Below are 18,572 nucleotides of genomic sequence, written 5' to 3'. Positions count from 1 at the left end.
CCTGATACGACCTTCTGGGGCTAAGTCTCTAGCATAATGACAAGTCAGGTGTTTACTACTTCTCCCTGGAAATTTGATGTAGAGTTAGGTTACTGGGGTGAGCCAACTGATTCCAAATCTTTTCTTTTTCCTACCCCTTACTAGCCCCCAGCTTTGTTGAGATTTAACTGACATGTAACAAAGGTTTCTTTTTAGAGGTAAACCAGTTCTCTACCTATAGATGAGATTGAGAAGGAACACTCTGAGACCCCTTTTTCCCTATACTCTTCCTTCTCCCCCCAGCATCAGGCTATCCTGGCATGTGGCATTTCAGCAGTCACCAGACCAGAAACTTACTTCCTCTGCTGTGTCCTTCTCTATCCGAACTATCTTGTTTTCCCAGTAGACTCGTTGAGACTCCAGCTGGCTTGTTAGTAAATATGAATACTACAAGAACAGAGAATGAACACCAAAACATAAGTCACAGTTGTCAGTCTCTGAAATTCAATTAAAACCTGACTTTTAATGACCTGCAGAAGATTAAGAGGAACATACAGAATGTATATTACACCTTGGTTCCCTCTACTCAATAAACTAGGGGAACACAGAGATGACAATTACACTTTGGTCCTCTGGGGGCTTACAATCTATAGGGACAAACAGAGAAATGTACAATTTAAAAAACCCTTAGATTTCTGTTTAAGCTGACTTCAAGAAGAACTACATGGTTTTTTTTTTTTTTCCCTTCATTTCTTTCTTTCTTTTTTTTTTTTTACATCTTTACTGGGGTAAAATTGCTTTACAATGGGGTATTAGCTTCTGCTTTGTAACAAAGTGAATCAGTTATACATATACATATGTTCCCACATCTCTTCCCTCTTGTGTCTCTCTCCCTCCCACCCTCCCTATCCTACCCCTCCAGGCGGTCACAAAGCACCGAGCTGATCTCCCTGTGCTATGCGGCTGCTTCCCACTAGCTATCTACCTTACGTTTGGTAGTGTATATATGTCCATGCCTCTCTCTCGCTTTGTCACAGCTCACCCTTCCCCCTCCCCATATCCTCAAGTCCGTTCTCTAGTAGGTCTGTGTCTTTATTCCTGTCTTACCCCTAGGTTCTTCATGACCTTTTTCTTTTTCTTAAATTCCATATATATGTGTTAGCATACGGTATTTGTCTTTCTCTTTCTGACTTACTTCACTCTGTATTACAGACTCTAGGTCTATCCACCTCATTACAAATAGCTCAATTTCGTTTCTTTTTATGGCTGAGTAATATTCCATTGTATATATGTGCCACATCTTCTTTATCCATTCATCCGATGATGGACACGTAGGTTGCTTCCATCTCTGGGCTATTGTAAATAGAGCTGCAATGAACATTTTGGTACATGACTCTTTTTGAATTATGGTTTTCTCAGGGTATATGCCCAGTAGTGGGATTGCTGGGTCATATGGTAGTTCTATTTGTAGTTTTTTAAGGAACCTCCATACTGTTCTCCATAGTGGCTGTACCAATTCACATTCCCACCAGCAGTGCAAGAGTGTTCCCTTTTCTCCACACCCTCTCCAGCATTTATTGTTTCTAGATTTTTTGATGATGGCCATTCTGACTGGTGTGAGAGGATATCTCATTGTAGTTTTGATTTGCATTTCTCTAATGATTAATAATGTTGAGCATTCTTCCATGTGTTTGTTGGCAGTCTGTATATCTTCTTTGGAGAAATGTCTATTTAGGTCTTCTGCCCATTTTTGGATTGGGTTGTTTGTTTTTTTGTTATTGAGCTGCATGAGCTGCTTGTAAATTTTGGAAATTAATCCTTTGTCAGTTGCTTCATTTGCAAATATATTCTCCCATTCTGAGGGCTGTCTTTTGGTCTTGTTTATGGTTTCCTTTGCTGTGCAAAGGCTTTTAAGTTTCATTAGGTCCCATTTGTTTATTTTTGTTTTTATTTCCATTTCTCTAGGAGGTGGATCAAAAAGGATCTTGCTGTGATTTATGTCATAGACTGTTCTTCCTATGTTTTCCTCTAAGAGTTTGACAGTTTCTGGCCTTACATTTAGGTCTTTAATCCATTTTGAGCTTATTTTGGTGTATGGTGTTAGGGAGTGATCTAATCTCATACTTTTACATGTACCCGTCCAGTTTTCCTAGCACCACTTATTGAAGAGGCTGTCCTTTCTCCACTGTACATTCCTGCCTCCTTTATCAAAGATAAGGTGACCATATGTGTGTGGGTTTATCTCTGGGCTTTCTATCCTGTTCCATTGATCTTTCTGTTTTTGTGCGAGTACCATACTGTCTTGATTACTGTAGCTTTGTAGTATAGTCTGAAGTCAGGGAGCCTGATTCCTCCAGCTCCTTTTTTCGTTCTCAAAATTGCTTTGGCTATTTGGGGTCTTTTGTGTTTCCATACAAATTGTGAAATTTTTTGTTCTAGTTCTGTGAAAAATGCCAGTGGTGGTTTCATAGGGATTGCATTGAATCTGTAGATTGCTTTGGGTAGTAGAGTCATTTTCACAATGTTGATTCTTTCAATCCAAGAACATGGTATATCTCTCCATCTATTTGTATCGTCTTTAATTTCTTTCATCAGTGTCTTATAACTTTCTGCATACAGGTCTTTTGTCTCCTTAGATAGGTTTATTCCTAGATATTTTATTCTTTTTGTTGCAATGGTAAATGGGAGTGTTTTCTTGATTTCACTTTCAGATTTTTCATTAGTGTATAGGATTGCCAGAGATTTCTGTGCATTAATTTTGTATCCTGCTACTTTACCAAATTCATTGATTAGCTCTAGTAGTTTTCTGGTAGCATCTTTAGGATTCTCTATGTATAGTATCATGTCATCTGCAAACAGCGACAGCTTTACTTCTTCTTTTCCGATTTGGATTCCTTTTATTTCCTTTTCTTCTCTGATTGCTGTAGCTAAAACTTCCAAAACTATGTTGAATAAGAGTCGTGAGAGTGGGCAACCTTGTCTTGTTCCTGATCTTAGTGGAAATGCTTTCAGTTTTTCACCATTGAGGATGATGTTGGCTGTGGGTTTGTCATATATGGCCTTTATTATGTTGAGGAAAGTTCCCTCTATGCCTACTTTCTGCAGGGTTTTTATCATAAATGGGTGCTGAATTTTGACGAAAGCTTTCTCTGCATCTATTGAGATGATCATATGGTTTTTCTCCTTCAACTTGTTAATATGGTTTATCACATTGATTGATTTGAGTATATTGAAGAATCCTTGCACTCCTGGAATAAACCCCACTTGATCATGGTGTATGATCCTTTTAATGTGCTGTTGGATTCTGCTTGCTAGTATTTTGTTGAGGATTTTTGCATCTATGTTCATCAGTGATATTGGCCTGTAGTTTTCTTTCTTTGTGACATCCTTGTCTGGTTTTGGTATCAAGGTGATGGTGGCCTCGTAGAATGAATTTGGAAGTGTTCCTCCCTCTGCTATATTTTGGAAGAGTCTGAGAAGGATAGGGGTTAGCGCTTCTCTAAATGTTTGATAGAATTCACCTGTGAAGCCATCTGGTCCTGGGCTTTTGTTTGTTGGAAGATTTTTAACCACAGTTTCAATTTCAGTGCTTCTGATTGGCCTGTTCATATTTTGTATTTCTTCCTGATTCAGTCTTGGCAGTTGTGCATTTCTAAGAATTTGTCCATTTCTTCCAGGTTGTCCATTTTATTGGCATATAGTTGCTTGTAGTAATCTCTCATGATCTTTTGTATTTCTGCAGTGTCAGTTGTTACTTCTCCTTTTTCATTTCTAATTCTATTGATTTGAGTCTTCTCCCTTTTTTTCTTGATGAGTCTGGCTAATGGTTTATCAATTTTGTTTATCTTCTCAAAGAACCAGCTTTTAGTTTTATTGATCTTCTTTATCATTTCCTTCATTTCTTTTTCATTTATTTCTGATCTGATTTTTATGATTTCTTTCCTTCTGCTAACTTTGGGGTTTTTTTTGTTCTTATTTCTCTAATTGCTTTAGGTGCAAGGTTAGGTTGTTTATTCGAGATGTTTCCTGTTTCTTAAGGTGGGCTTGTATTGCTATAAACTTCCCTCTTAGAACTGCTTTTGCTGCATCCCATAAGTTTTGGGTCATCGTGTCTCCATTGTCATTTGTTTCTAGGTATTTTTTGATTTCCTCTTTGATTTCTTCAGTTATCACTTCGTTATTAAGTAGTGTATTGTTTAGCCTCCATGTGTTTGTAGTTTTTACAGATCTTTTCCTGTAATTGATATCTAGTCTCATAGCGTTGTGGTCGGAAAAGATACTTGATACAATTTCAATTTTCTTAAATTTACCAAGGCTTGATTTGTGACCCAAAATATGATCTATCCTGGAGAATGTTCCATGAGCACTTGAGAAAAATGTGTATTCTGCTGTTTTTGGATGGAATGTCCTATAAATATCAATTAAGTCCATCTTGTTTAATGCATCACTTAAAGCTTGTGTTTTCTTTTTTATTTTCATTTTGGATGATCTGTCCATTGGTGAAAGTGGGGTGTTAAAGTCCCCACCTATGAATGTGTTACTGTCGATTTCCCCTTTTATGGCTGTTATTATTTGCCTTATGCATCCTATGTTGGATGCATAAATATTTACAATTGTTATACCTTCTTCTTGGATCGATCGCTTGATCATTATGTAGTGTCCTTCTTTGTCTCTTCTAATAGTCTTTATTTTAAAGTCTATTTTGTCTGATATGAGAATTGCTACTCCAGCTTTCTTTTGGTTTCCATTTGCATGAAATATCTTTTTCCATCCCCTTACTTTCAGTCTGTATGTGTCTCTAGGTCTGAAGTGGGTCTCTTGTAGACAGCATATATATGGGTCTTGTTTTTGTATCCATTCAGCCAATCTGTGTCTTTTGGTGGGAGCATTTAGTCCATTTACATTTAAGGTAATTATCGATACGTATGTTCCTATTCCCATTTTGTAAATTGTTTTGGATTCGTTATTATAGGTCTTTTCCTTGTCTTGTGTTTCTTGCCTAGAGAAGTTCCTTTAGCATTTGTTGTAAAGCTAGTTTGGTGGTGCTGAACTCTCTCAGCTTTTGCTTGTCTGTAAAGGTTTTAATTTCTCCATCAAATCTGAATGAGATCCTTGCTGGGTAGAGTAATCTTGGTTGCAGGTTTTTCTCCTTCATCACTTTAAATATGTCCTGCCACTCCCTTCTGGCTTGCAGAGTTTCTGCTGAAAGATCAGCTGTTAACCTTATGGGGATTCCCTTATGTGTTATTTGCTGTTTTTTTTTTTTTTTTTTTTGCGCTACAGGGGCCTCTCACTGTTGTGGCCTCTCCCGTTGCGGAGCACAGGCTCCGGACGCACAGGCTCAGCAGCCATGGCTCACGGGCCCAGCCGCTCTGTGGCATGTGGGATCTTCCCGGACCAGGGCACGAACCCGTGTCCCCTGCATCGGCAGGCGGACTCTCAACCACTGCGCCACCAGGGAAGCCCTCCCTTGCTGCTTTTAATATGTTTTCTTTGTATTTAATTTTTGACAGTTTGATTAATATGTGTCTTGGCATATTTCTCCTTGGATTTATCCTGTATGGGACTCTCTGTGCTTCCTGGACTTGATTAACTATTTCCTTTCCCATATTAGGGAAGTTTTCAACTATAATCTCTTCAAATATTTTCTCAGTCCCTTTCTTTTTCTCTTCTTCTTTTGGAACCCCTATAATTCGAATGTTGGTGCGTTTAATGTTGTCCCAGAGGTCTCTGAGACTGTCCTCAATTCTTTTCATTCTTTTCTCTTTATTCTGCTCTGCAGTAGTTATTTCCACTATTTTATCTTCCAGGTCACTTATCCGTTCTTCTGCCTCAGTTATTCTGCTATTGATCCCATCTAGAGTACTTTTAATTTCATTTATTGTGTTGTTCATCATTGTTTGTTTCATCTTTAGTTCTTCTAGGTCCTTGTTAAATGTTTCTTGTGTTTTCTCCATTCTATTTCCAAGATTTTGGATCATCTTTACTATCATTATTCTGAATTCTTTTTCAGGTAGACTGCCTATTTCCTCTTCATTTGTTTGGTCTGGTGGGTTTTCACCTTGCTCCTTCATCTGCTGTGTATTTCTCTGTCTTCTCATTTTGCTTATCTTACTGTGTTTTGGGTCTCCTTTTTGCAGGCTGCAGGTTCGTAGTTCCCGTTGTTTTTGGTGTCTGTCCCCAGTGGCTAAGGTTGGTTTAGTGGGTTGTGTAGGCTTCCTGGTGGAGGGGACTATTGCCTGTGTTCTGGTGGATGAGGCTGGATCAGCTTGGTGGTCGTTGAGTGAAGCTGGGTGCTGGCGTTGAGATGGAGATCTCTGGGAGATTTTCGCCGTTTGATATTATGTGGAGCTGGGAGGTCTCTTGTTGACCAGTGTCCTGAAGTTGGCTCTCCCATCTCAGAGGCACAGCACTGACTCCTGGATGCAGCACCAAGAGCCTTTCATCCACACGGCTGGCACAAGGTGGCCATCCCCGGTTTCACATCAACATGATCTCAGGCACAAACCTCCTTGTTTTTCCATTTTGTCTTTAAGTTACTTGTTGAAACAACGGCCCGCCGTCCGCACGACTGTCGCGGCTTCGGCCGCCGGGGCCCCTCCAGAGCCGGCAGCCTCAGCGAGGCCGCTCTCCCCTCGGGCTCCGGGGCAGTTCCGTGAGGGCGGAGGGAATAGACCCCAAGCCGCCGGGAGTTCCCTACATGGTTTTAAATCAAAGTGTAACTCAAATCAGCTCATCCATCTGCCCCCTACAGGAAGCTGTCCCTGTCACTCCCAGCCCTGGGTTAATTGCCTCTCTCGGCTCCCACGACACTGTGTCTATCATTACCAGCATTTATGACATTAGCACTTAATCACCAGTTTGCCTGCCTCTCTCCTTGACTGGACTGAACTCTTTGAAAGCAAGGATTATATCTTCATTTTTGTACCCCCAGTGCCTGGCACATTCTGGATGTCAAGAAATGTTTGCTGCCTGAATGCATGAATGAATGAACAGTGCTGTGTAACTACAGAGAAAGGAGAGGATCCGGTAGGACTTCTGAGAGAAGGTGAGATTTGAGAGGACACTTGACAGACAGACAGGAGGAGGAGACAGATTCCAGAGAACTAACAAGGTGTGAGCTGCGGATGTTTAGAATTGCTTCAGAGATGAAGTGAGACCAATGAGGCTGGGGTGTAGGGTATGGAGAGATGGGGCCTATGGAAGGCTCTGGGGTATGATATTGAGAAATAAGAGCCAAGGAGTGGCAAGATCACATCTGCATTCTGGAAAGACCATTCCAGGAGACTGGAAGAGATCTCATCATGTTTGCAGGCCAGAGAAGAGAATGAAAGAGCAACAGAAAGAAAGGACAATTGGAAGACTGTATGTGTGTGTGTCACTAGAATGTATGCTCCATGAGGGCAGGGAGTCTATTTAATGCTGAGCTCCCAGCAGCACATGGAAGAGAGGCTAACAGATGGCAACCCTCAATAAGTATTCACTGAATGAACATACTTAATTTGGAAGAGTTACTACAAACTTAACATTAAAAATTTGAATTTTTGGGGGCGACTTCCCTGGTGGTCCAGTGGTTAAGAGTCCGCCTCCCAATGCCGGGGACGCGGGTTCGATCCCTGGTCGGGGAACTAAGATCCCACATGCCGCAGAGCAACTAAGCCCACAAGTGCTGCAACTACTGAGCCCGCGCACTCTGGAGCCCAAGCACCACAACTGGAGAGAAGCCCTCCCGCCGCGACAAAAGATCCTGCATGCCACAACTGAGACCTGATGCAGCCAAAAATAAAAATAAATAAATAAATATTAAAAAAAAAAGATTTGTATTTTTTTTCACATCAATACAATTTATTAATGGTAACATCAGCTCTATTTTAGGCCATCCCACTGACCTTAAGAGTCTAGAGATAAGCAAGTTTTCAAATGTCCACCTCCTCCCAAGGTTAAGGTATTTGTTTTTAAAGTAATCATTTTGAAATTTATAAAATAGGACTCATGTTAAACTTTTCCTTCCTTAATATAAAATTTACACATCAATTTTATAGTAGGTGGGGTTTACTGCTATGAGAAAAATAAGACTGTGGTAATTTTATTGCTTCCTTAATTATATGAAAACCCTAAAAATGTCTTTATCTATATAAGGGTCCAATTATAAAAGCCAGCCCAATATATGGGAAAAAGCTTCTCAGCATGGAAAGATGCTATTGGGGTTAACTTATCCTGACCAAGTTTGCTCAATTTCCAACTGCTACTGTGATGCCAACAGGAAGAATTTTTTTTTATAACTTTTTTTTTTCAAGAATATATTTTATTTTTTATTTTTTGGCCACACTGTGCAGCATGTGGGATCTTAGTTCCCCGACGAGGGATCGAACCTGTGCCCCCTGCAGTGGAAGCGTGGAGTCCTAACCACTGGACCACCAGGGAATCCCCCCCAACAGGAAGATTCTTAAACTTTTTTTTTTTTTTTTTTTGCTGTACGTGGGCCTCTCACTGTTGTGGCCTCTCCCGTTGCGGAGCACAGGCTCCAGATGCGTAGGCTCAGCGGCCACAGCTCACGGGCCCAGCCGCTCCACAACATGTGGGATCTTCCCAAACCGGGGCACGAACCCGTGTCCCCTGCATCGGCAGGCAGACTCTCAACCACTGCGCCACCAGGGAAGCCCAGGAAGATTCTTAACTTCCACCTTTATCACAGCTATAGAGGACAACACCAATACTGAACTTGAGACAACCAGGAACATGACACTGAAGGTAATAAGGCTCAGTGAAACTTATTAGATTTTCAAAGAAGAAAATCAGATGGAATAAAAATATTTTTATAATCCTTCAGAGCAATACAGATCTTTAAAACAAAAGCTAACATGCAGGGCATATGGCAAAATTAAAAGCCCAAACAACCTTTCAAGTTAGAGTAGTAAAAAGCAGTAGACATAGGTATTCAGTAATTATTAATAAAATATCTTACCTCTAACTGTAAGGCATCTATTTTCTCCTCCTGGCAAGTATCACCCTCACATTCATACTGTACTATCTTTCCATCTGTTTTACTTGCGACCAGTCGATGGACATAATTATCTAAAGAAAAGAATGAGTCAACTAAGGCATGTTTCTTCAGAATGAAAAGGGTCTCCATAAGCCTTTAACTTTGACAAAATTATGTTTTTACAGATCCAAATTAAATGCCTTTCAATATTTCTTTAAAAGTGGGTTAAATCATTTGAATTAAAAAAAAGAGAGGGCAGAGTGTAAGTATCAACTCTCTTTATCCTCTGCAATGCAGGCCATTCACAGGAAATAGTGCCCTATGGGGCACCATGAGAATTGGAGTTTGCCACAGCTGTCAGGAAGACTTCAAGCTGTGAGAGCAAGGGGAGAGGTTCTGACGGAGACGTTTTCAGAAAGAATGAATCCAAATTAGAAAATGGGAGTGGTGTTCACCTCCAGCATAGTCCCAGACTCGATGGTTGGTGAGCTGCATGGCATATGTGTGCTGGGTCTCCTCGAAGTGCTTATAGGCATGTCGACTCACATACCGTCCACATCCTATGTGGCCACATATTAAACAAATCCACAGGTTCTGCCGAGAAGGAGGTAAGATCTTAATTAGTTACATAAAAACACATGACCTGGTCCACTGGGGTGGAAAGAGGAGAGCCTGACACAGGATGAGGTTTAGAGTTGTTTCTACAGGAGTTCTGAATAAATATGTTTAAAACCCAACAAGCAAGGATGCTTTTAGGGGTCAATTAGTTTTTCGCTCTGGATTCTATGGAACTCTATGTAAATAGCAAGAAAAAATAATCACAATTATCAACAAAAGTCTAGGCGTTTTCAAAGGACAAAGAATGAAACCATAAAGTATTCTGTGTATGAGTAAAATAGTTTGTGTATTTTTATTTTTTGCCTGACCCTGGACAAAAAGAAAAAAAAAAAATCAGTCTCAAAAAGAATTGAAAAGAATTTACACCACACTGGGTAGAAGAAAACCCCAGACGATTAAAGCCGTGTGCATTACTCTTCCCCACCACTCGTTACTTACTTCCTGAACGCCACACTCGAAACACTTATTTTCTTCTACTGGCTCTGGTGTTTGACAATATCGGCAAACAGGGCACCTATAAAGGACACCAAAAAAATAATAATACAGATTAAATATAAAAGACAGCTGTCACAGAACCCAAAAGTCAAAAATATAATTGTATATCCTCCCTCTCTTATATAATAGTTTTAAGTTTATCGTAATTAAGGACATCATTCAAGAGACAAATGCTTTCATGCTATTCTCAAATGAAATGAAAAAAAACACAAAATTTTTAAAAATTAATTAATTATTTTTGGCTGCATTGGGTCTTCGTTGCTGCATGAGGGCTTCCTCTAGTTGCTACAAGTGGGGCCTACTCTTTTTTTTGTTTGTTTATTTTTTTGTGGTATGCGGGCCTCTCACTGCTGTGGCCTCTCCCGTTGCGAAGCACAGGCTCCAGACGCGCAGGCTCAGCGGCCATGGCTCACGGGCCCAGCCGCTCCGCGGCATGTGGGATCTTCCCAGACCGGGGCACGAACCCATGTCCCCTGCATCGGCAGGCAGACTCTCAACCACTGCACCACCAGGAAAGCCCGGGGGCTACTCTTTGTTACAGTGCACGGGCTTCTCATTGCAGTGGCTTCTCTTGTTGCGGAGCATGGGCTCTAGGCACGTGGGCTTCAGTAGTTGTGGCATGCGGGCTCAGTAGTTATGGCTCACGGGCTTAGTTGCTCCGTGGCATGTGGGATCTTCCCAGACCAAGGCTTGAACTCGTGTCCCCTGCAATGGCAGGCGTATTCTTCACCACTGTGCTACCAGGGAAGTCCCACAAAATATTGATAAAGCTGAGGATAAGGGAAAAATCTTGATCTGCCTCATATCTTTCTCCACTCTTCTGTCTAAAGCTTAGGTAATCAAAGAACTAAATATTTATAGGTTAGAATTAGAGACTTGAGACGAGTTGTTAATTTTGTTTCATGTCTGGCTACCCACAATGTATTTTTACTTCAATCTACCTTATCCCCACTTCTCAAAGTTTTAAATCATCCAAAATGTACCCTGTCCTCTCAAGGTTGCTCCTAAGAGTTGAAACTAAATTCTGTAGTAAACTTCACTAAAAAAAAAAGTTAATGGCCTTCATGAAACACATACAACATTTTGTCATACAATGAATTTCATCTGGAAAAAGATACCAGTGCTCGGTGAGTACTAAAGTTTCAATTTACAAAAAGCCAATAAAAATGGCACGGAAGCCAAACTCATAGATACATAGAGCAGAAAGATGGCTACCAGGGGCTGGGAAAAGGGGGAAACGGAGATGTTGGTCGAGAGGTACAAACTTTCAGTTATGCAAGATGAGTAAGTTCTAGAGAACTGGTACACATCAATGTTGACTATAATTGACAATATTGTACTGTGTTCTTAAAATTTACTAAGAGGGTGGAGCTTCGTTGTTCTCACGACAAAAAAAAAAGAAAAGTAAAAGCAAAAAGGGAAAACAGTAAAGGTGTGAAGTGATGGATATGCTGACTTGCTTGGCTGTGGTGAGCATTTTACAGTGTTGATGTATATCGGGTCATCTAGTTGTACACCTTAAATATATACTATTTTTGATTGTCAATTATACTTCAATAAAAATGAAAAAAAATTGAAAAAATCCATTAACCCTTATACTCAAGACAAAGTAATGCTAAGTACCAGTCACGAATATTTGTGTCCAATGGGCAAAGATGATAGAAAGTAGATGATAGTTGAGGCTAAGTGAACTGGCACCAAGAAGAAAGAATGCTCAAGATGTAACTAGTATCAGTTTGTTACCCTACTGAATAGATAAAACCAAGGAATGGAAATAAGCAGGAAGAACACTAAGTTCTTATCACAGATAAGGACTATGTTTCCCAAGAGAAAGCTAAAGGATGTAGTCTGTCTCTTTCTTTAGTACCAAAAGAGAAGACAGGACAAACTTGAAGAAGTAACAAAAGTGGCAGCTAGGGACTTCCTGGGTTGCCCAGTGGTTAAGAATCCACCTGCCAATGCAAGGGACACGGGTTTGAGCCCTGGCCGGGGAAGATCCCACATGCCGCAGGGCAACTAAGCCCGTGCACCACAACTACTGAGCCTGTGCTCTATAGCCCACAAGCTACAACTACTGAAGCCCGTGTGCCACAACTACTGAAGCCCACGTGCCTAGAGCCCGTGCTCCGCAACAAGAGAAGCCACTGCAATGAGAAGCCCATGCACCACAACAAAGAGTAGCCCCCACTCGCCACAACTAGAGAAAGCCCGTGCACAGCAACGAAGACCCAATGCGGCCAAAAATAAATAATAAATAAATTTATTAAAAAAAAAGAAGTGGCAGCTAGGGCTCCACAAGCAGTCTTGTCAAACGTAGGAACTAGCTCTGTGTCATCACTTCAGTCTTTGTGGCAGCTGTGGTAGTGGTGGGATAAGAAAACAGCAAACGAATTCTGAAATCTAATTTTCTACACTGTGCCAAAATGATCTTTCCGAAATGTATGATCCTGAGAATAAAAAGGAAAAAGGGGGGAAAATTATAAAAATAAACTTATCTGTACTATACAATTAGCCCTCTATGATATACCATCTCATCTGTCTATTAAAAAATAACAGTTCATTCAATTCTTCCTGCCTTCCCTTCAAAAATAATTTTGAGTTGTAATCTTATTTTCCTGAGGAGGTATTTGGGGAAATCTTCTCAGAATGTCCTTCCCTGACAAAAAACCACCCTTCGTGACCTGGTACCAATACCGCCTTCTGTAAGCAACCCTTCCAGACCACCCCAGCGGGGCAGCTGGCTCTCTCTCATATCTACCTCGAATTGTAAGCATACATGTATGTGTGACTCTCCCTTAGCAGACCAATGTTCCCGAGGAGGGTCTGTGTTTGTTTCTCTCCCCCTCGGCACACAGCACTGTAGTTGCACATAGAGAGGCTCAAAACCCACTTGCTGAAGGCACGGCATGGTTTTGAGGGCAGCTGCCCGGTGGGTTGAATTCTGGACCCAGTTCTGGCATTCGTTCTCTGTCATGACACTTTGAGCATGCTAATTTTCACCTCTGGGCCTCTGTCTCCTCTTCTATAAAATGAGGAGGTTGGACAAGATGGTCCCTGAGGAAACTTCCAACTTGAAAATGCTATGGTTTTACAAAACTTAACTTGTACGGAAAGTAAAATTGGAGTGGCAGGAAACAAAGAAGCATCCAGAACTTAAATGGTATAGCAGATGGACACAAGATACAGACAGACCCTTTATGGAACACAAACATCTCAGCGTGGCTTTATTCAAGGCAAATTTAAACCTGGACAATTCTCTGAAGAACCCTCAAATGATACCCCAGAATTGACCAAGGACTCTACAGAACTGGGGCAAGATTCTTCTCCAGGTAAACAAGCCACGGAAAAGCCAGGGTCTATTTATTTGCTCAAAGATATTTACTGAGCTCCTCCTACGCACCACGTCTCCTGCTAAGTGTGAGCGGCACAGCAGAGAACAGCCAGACAGGGTCCCTGCTCTGTAAAGCTGACCACGTGGGGGCAGAGAACAGAGACTCCTGTGGACTTTCGCCCCTCCTTATTCCTGGGCTTTGGAACGTGATTTCCCCCTTCCCGTGCACACCCCCTCCCCTACACTGCCTTCTCGCCGGTTCCACTGTTCAGCTGGCTAACTCCTGTTCATCCTCCCTGAGAGGCTGCCTCTCAGACAGCCCTGGCTGTGTCAGGGCCCTATTCTCGAGTCACAATGCTGCAACGCTGCTCCTTTGTAACACTTGCAGTGGCTGTAATTTCACATTTATTTGTGTGATTATTTGATTCTGCACCTTCCTCTCTGTACTGGGAAACCCACGAGGCCAGCGTCTGAAGGCCACAAGGCCTTTCTAGCTAAGACCCACAATGCAGTTTGCAAAGGGAGCAGCAACCTCTGACTGAAAAAAAGAAAAAAAGGTACAGGTTACACCTCAGTTCTTTGTCTGCACAATGCCACCCTACAAATAGGGCCTCTGTTGCACTGGGAAACAGGAGAACATAGGTGTGTGTGTGCCTCATACTTAGTGGCTACTGTTACTACTGGCCACCAAGCCATCAACAACATGATAAATCCAAAATGTCAGATTGCTGTAGCCCAGCACCCTTTGATAAGAAAGCCAAAGTAAAGAGTAGACATAAAGTGCAAGTGATAAACAAGATTTTAGACCTGGATGTCATTTTAGCATGAGAGCCTCAAAGCTAAACTCCCCCCCCCATTTTCTGGCTCTTCGAAGGAAAGAACAGTTCATGCTGCTTCGGGACATTCCGCAAGCATTCAGAACTGGCACTAGAAGGGACTTGGTCGAGGAATGCTGATCCTCACGGGAACTGAGGAAAGCAAGAAGAAACACGGAAGGCCCTTCTATGTGACCTCTTCACCATCGCGGTACCCAGGTTTATAAAGTCAAATACTTGGAGTGATTCATTTTGGGGGGGTGGCTGTTCTTAATTCTGGGAAAGGGTAATAATGAGCTTTGACAGGGTAGGGGGGTAACCTCCTGCACTCACGTTGTGTCATCCCAGCGCTGCAGACACTGGCTGTGGAAGCTGTGGTTACATAAGGTGGTGAGAATGCCGTTCACGGACTCGTCCATGCGCTCCAGACACACTGTGCACTTGGGGAGCTCCGTTAGGTCCATCACAGGGAGGCTGGCCCCCTACAGGGAAACACCTCAAATAAGCCTCACTTGTCATCCACGGGTTCTAATTTTTTTTTTCTTTTAAAGCAACAGTTTTCCTGTTACTTTTTGACTCCTCGCAGGATGTTCTCAGTATTATTGATTTGTGAAAATAAATTGGTAAGATTTTCATCCACGCAACAAATATTAATTAAGCACCTCCTACAGTTCCAGCACTGTGCTAGGCACTATGGATACAGTGGTGAACAAAGCAGACAAGGATGCCTGCCCTCACAGAGCTGACATTCTAGGAGGGGAAACTGCGGCCAGAATCTTCTGTTACCAGACTCCTTGCTCTAACTCTGAATGGCCATGACTATACTAGAACACAAAGGAATAAAAGCAGGAGAACAGGAGTGTATCTGAATGATTTTTCCACAGAGTAAATTAAAACTTGACACTTTCCACTAAGTGACAACAGTATCAACAACAGTGATTTTATTTATTTATTCATTTAGCACATACTTATTAATTCTCTGCTATGTGTGCCAGACACTGTTCTAGGTGTGGGGCAATGGTGAGCAAAAACAGATTCTGCAAGTCCCAGAAAACAAAGTCTGTCCCTGTCCTCACACAGCTTAGACTCTAGTAGAGAGACATACGAAATTCAAAATTTTAAAAAGTATAATTACCTATGGTTATAAATGCTATGAAAGAACAGGGTGTGAAATAGGGGGCATAACAATCTAGGTGGTCAAGAAAGGCACCTCTAACACAGCGGTGTCTGACCCAAGCCCTGCCAACTGTGGGACTATTGAGGCAAAGGTAAGGCGTACAAATGAGGACACACTGAGAAAACTCACATTAATCTATGGTCCCTGAAGAGAAGATATTTACAGGAATCTCTCAAGAAGCCGTGTTCATTTAGAGAAAGGAATTTCTAAAACTGAGGCCTTGCCCAGCAACTGGCAAAAGGGAAGACTGATTTTATCCTTTGCCAATTTTTATTTTACCTAATCTAATGACAGAACAATCTAATCAGAACTTATTCCTATCAAGCTGAATTCAAGGTAAAAAGACCTTTAGGGCTACTTTAAAAGAAAGGAAATATTAAAAGCATAACTGAGCTAGATCTACTACTTTATAAAATGATTCAAACAGCACGTATTATAGGAAAGCTTCCCATGGAGGGTGGGAGATCAGGGGAATCATAAATTGCTGTCAAAACAGAATCAAAAATCAGGACGAGGATTAAGGGTTAACATTTCAAACAAAAACATTTCTTTTAGGCTCTAGGCAACGTTTCATCCATCTGGAATAGATACATACTCATTTTCAACAACACAGATAATACCCTTTTTTTAAAAAAATACTTTGGACAATTTTTAAAACTTGAGATAAAATTCACATATGTAAAATTTGCCATTTTAAAGTGGTTTTTAGTATATTCACAAGGCTGTGCACCCATCACACCACCACCTAATTCTAGAACATTTCTATCGCCCCCAAAAGAAACTTTGTTCTTGTTAGCAGTCACTCCTCACTTCTCTCTCCCCCAGCCTCTGGCAACTAATCTATTTTCTGTCTCTATGGACTGGCCTATTCTGGACATTTCCGCAGATATCTTAACTTCCAACTTTATACCATTCTGATATGTTTATATCAAACATAAGAATTATTCACACTTACATCTTCAGATTTCAGTACTTCAGCCCTCTCCACATAGACCAGCTGGCAAACATCATCTTCTATTGAGTTGAACTGGCGGCCATTGCATGCCATGTAAAAACTATCTGCATCGGCCTAGGTGAACCAGTGGGGAAAAGGAAAAAGTTAAGAGAGAGACCCTGAAAACGTGCTTTCTATTCAAGATGCATGGCTTCAACTATTCTGTTCTTCAGCTTTTAAAAGTTATACTTAGGAGAGAAAGCAACTGCCAAAAGTAACATCTATGGCAGCAGGTTCACAGGCTAACTGAACCCTGCAGGTCAATTTTCTCTACAATTTTTCCTGATACGTGATAGTCTTACTGGAACTAGCAGAAGCTACTGAAGTGCAATAAACTGACAGCTACTACAATTTTAATACATATTCAGCCAACAATGGTCAACGTTTCCCGTGATATCATTTTTCTTCTTTCTTCTTTTTTTTTTTTTGCCTCTAGTCAGCACTTTCACAGCCACTGAAGTCAAGCCTATTTGGAACCAGATCATAAGCAATGATTGTTACAGAAGAGCTTTTTTGTTTTCCCCAGCCACACCACATGGCCTGTGGGACCTTAGTTCCCCACCCAGGGATTGTACCCGGGCCCTGGCAGTGAAAGCGCTGAGTCTTAACCACTGGACTGCCAGGGAATTCCCTACAGAAGAGCTTTTTAAAACAAATGTCAGCATCTATGTGAGGAAAAATAGAGGACCAGTGGAACTGGTATGGAGTGAAAAGCCAATTCCTTCTTTTCAATAAACCCAATAATAATAATAATAATACATGATAGATAAGAATCCTATCAGGAGGTTTTAAGCAACTAGTGTGTAACACCAAAAGCAAAACTTCTGGCCAAGGTCAAGAGGTCCAAGATGAACCAGCCTTTAAAATACTAACAACTTGTTCCCTTGGAGTGGAAGACAGATAAAATCAGGGGAAACAGTCCCCTGTAGGTAAAGCTGCAAAGGCACATGTGCATTTGTGAATATGGACACAAGTAAATCAAATCTTCCAGTCTAGCCTTAGTAGAAAGTAACAAAGAGACAATTCCAGCTTTTAAAACTCATTAAGTTTTAGAGGCAGCTGAGAGGCCAAGGCTTATCTGGGTTTCACTCTCACACAGGCATTAGCCCAAAGATAGGAAGTTGTGTGCTTTGGCCTCACCAGTGTAGACAAGCTGCCTGAAGAGAGGAAGGGTGTTCTGCGAAAGGAAATGCAGCACTATCAACCTCAAGGACGAGATTCAAGCTGTACCAGGCAAAACCAGTCCTGGCTGTCTACCCTCATAGGGTCTGAACCTTACAGCCACTTTTAAGCTTTTCAGCAGCTTTTCACTGCACTCTGATGATGTAATTCAAGTGTGGATTCTTAATTACCTATGCTTTCTTAATCTGACCAAGCAAGCTAAGCCACTAAGGAAGGATGACCAATTCTGAACACAGATTTTGCAGGGACTTTTTGGGGGGTGGGGTGGGGAGGCTTTCCTTCAGGAAACAACCTGTGTATTTGAACTTCAAAATGTTAAAAGCCAGTTCTTGGACAATAAGTCTCTTTAACGCTAAGAAGTAGCAGCCCCAAATGGCTTCATCCATTTTTCAAGAGCAGTAGATATGTCTTGAAAGGCTTTTGGATGAGTAAGCAGCACAGTGAGCAACTGGACTCACGCACCGAGGGAAATGAGGGCCACGGCTGGCTCTTCAGGGCCTCCGGCACCACCAGGAACTGCTGCAGATGTGGCTGCTGAGAACAGCAGACCCAGCCAAAGACCTCCAGCTCTGTAGATGCTCCCTAAGTGCCCAAGCCTCCTCAGAGGAAGGGACAAGGTTTGTGATACTGGGGATGTGACAAAATCTACTCAACATGAGATAAATTATTTCTTTCTTGGGGGAATTATCTATACCAAAGAAGTATACTTTTTGAACACATTGTTATCTTCTTTAAAATATTGGTATTGGAAATATCGCTTCACTGGCTGGAATATTTACTGAGTACCAAGCACATGCTGGGCACTGTGCTATGCAAAGGACAAGAGCAGGGAACAAAATCCATGTGGTTCCTGCTTCAACTCAGCACTGAAATGCACAAAAGCCTGACGCTAACTGCCAAAAAAAACCACAGAAGAAACAACTCTTGTTTAAAATGCCTGCCTGCACTGTATAGAGCCCCAAATTTATTTATTTATTTATTTATAAATTTATTTATTT

General features: G+C 41.5%; 1 protein-coding gene across 1 annotated transcript in view; it reads right to left on the bottom strand.

Moving 5' to 3' along the window:
- BRAP (BRCA1 associated protein) overlaps positions 1-18,572 on the bottom strand; it is a 37,937-nt gene that overhangs the window by 10,413 nt on the left and 8,952 nt on the right. The window contains exons 5-10 of the mRNA XM_060121056.1: positions 16,354-16,467; positions 14,555-14,703; positions 10,019-10,094; positions 9,418-9,556; positions 8,945-9,054; positions 337-426 (exon numbers count right to left, since the gene is read on the bottom strand). Of these exons, the coding sequence (XP_059977039.1) occupies positions 337-426; positions 8,945-9,054; positions 9,418-9,556; positions 10,019-10,094; positions 14,555-14,703; positions 16,354-16,467 (678 nt within the window). The remainder of the gene's footprint in view (positions 1-336; positions 427-8,944; positions 9,055-9,417; positions 9,557-10,018; positions 10,095-14,554; positions 14,704-16,353; positions 16,468-18,572) is intronic.

Source organism: Lagenorhynchus albirostris, chromosome 14, assembly GCF_949774975.1.
Source record: "Lagenorhynchus albirostris chromosome 14, mLagAlb1.1, whole genome shotgun sequence".
In the NCBI taxonomy this organism is placed as follows: domain Eukaryota; kingdom Metazoa; phylum Chordata; class Mammalia; order Artiodactyla; family Delphinidae; genus Lagenorhynchus; species Lagenorhynchus albirostris.
The sequence above is the reverse complement of the archived record's forward strand: the minus strand, read 5'-3'. Positions and strand labels throughout refer to the sequence as shown.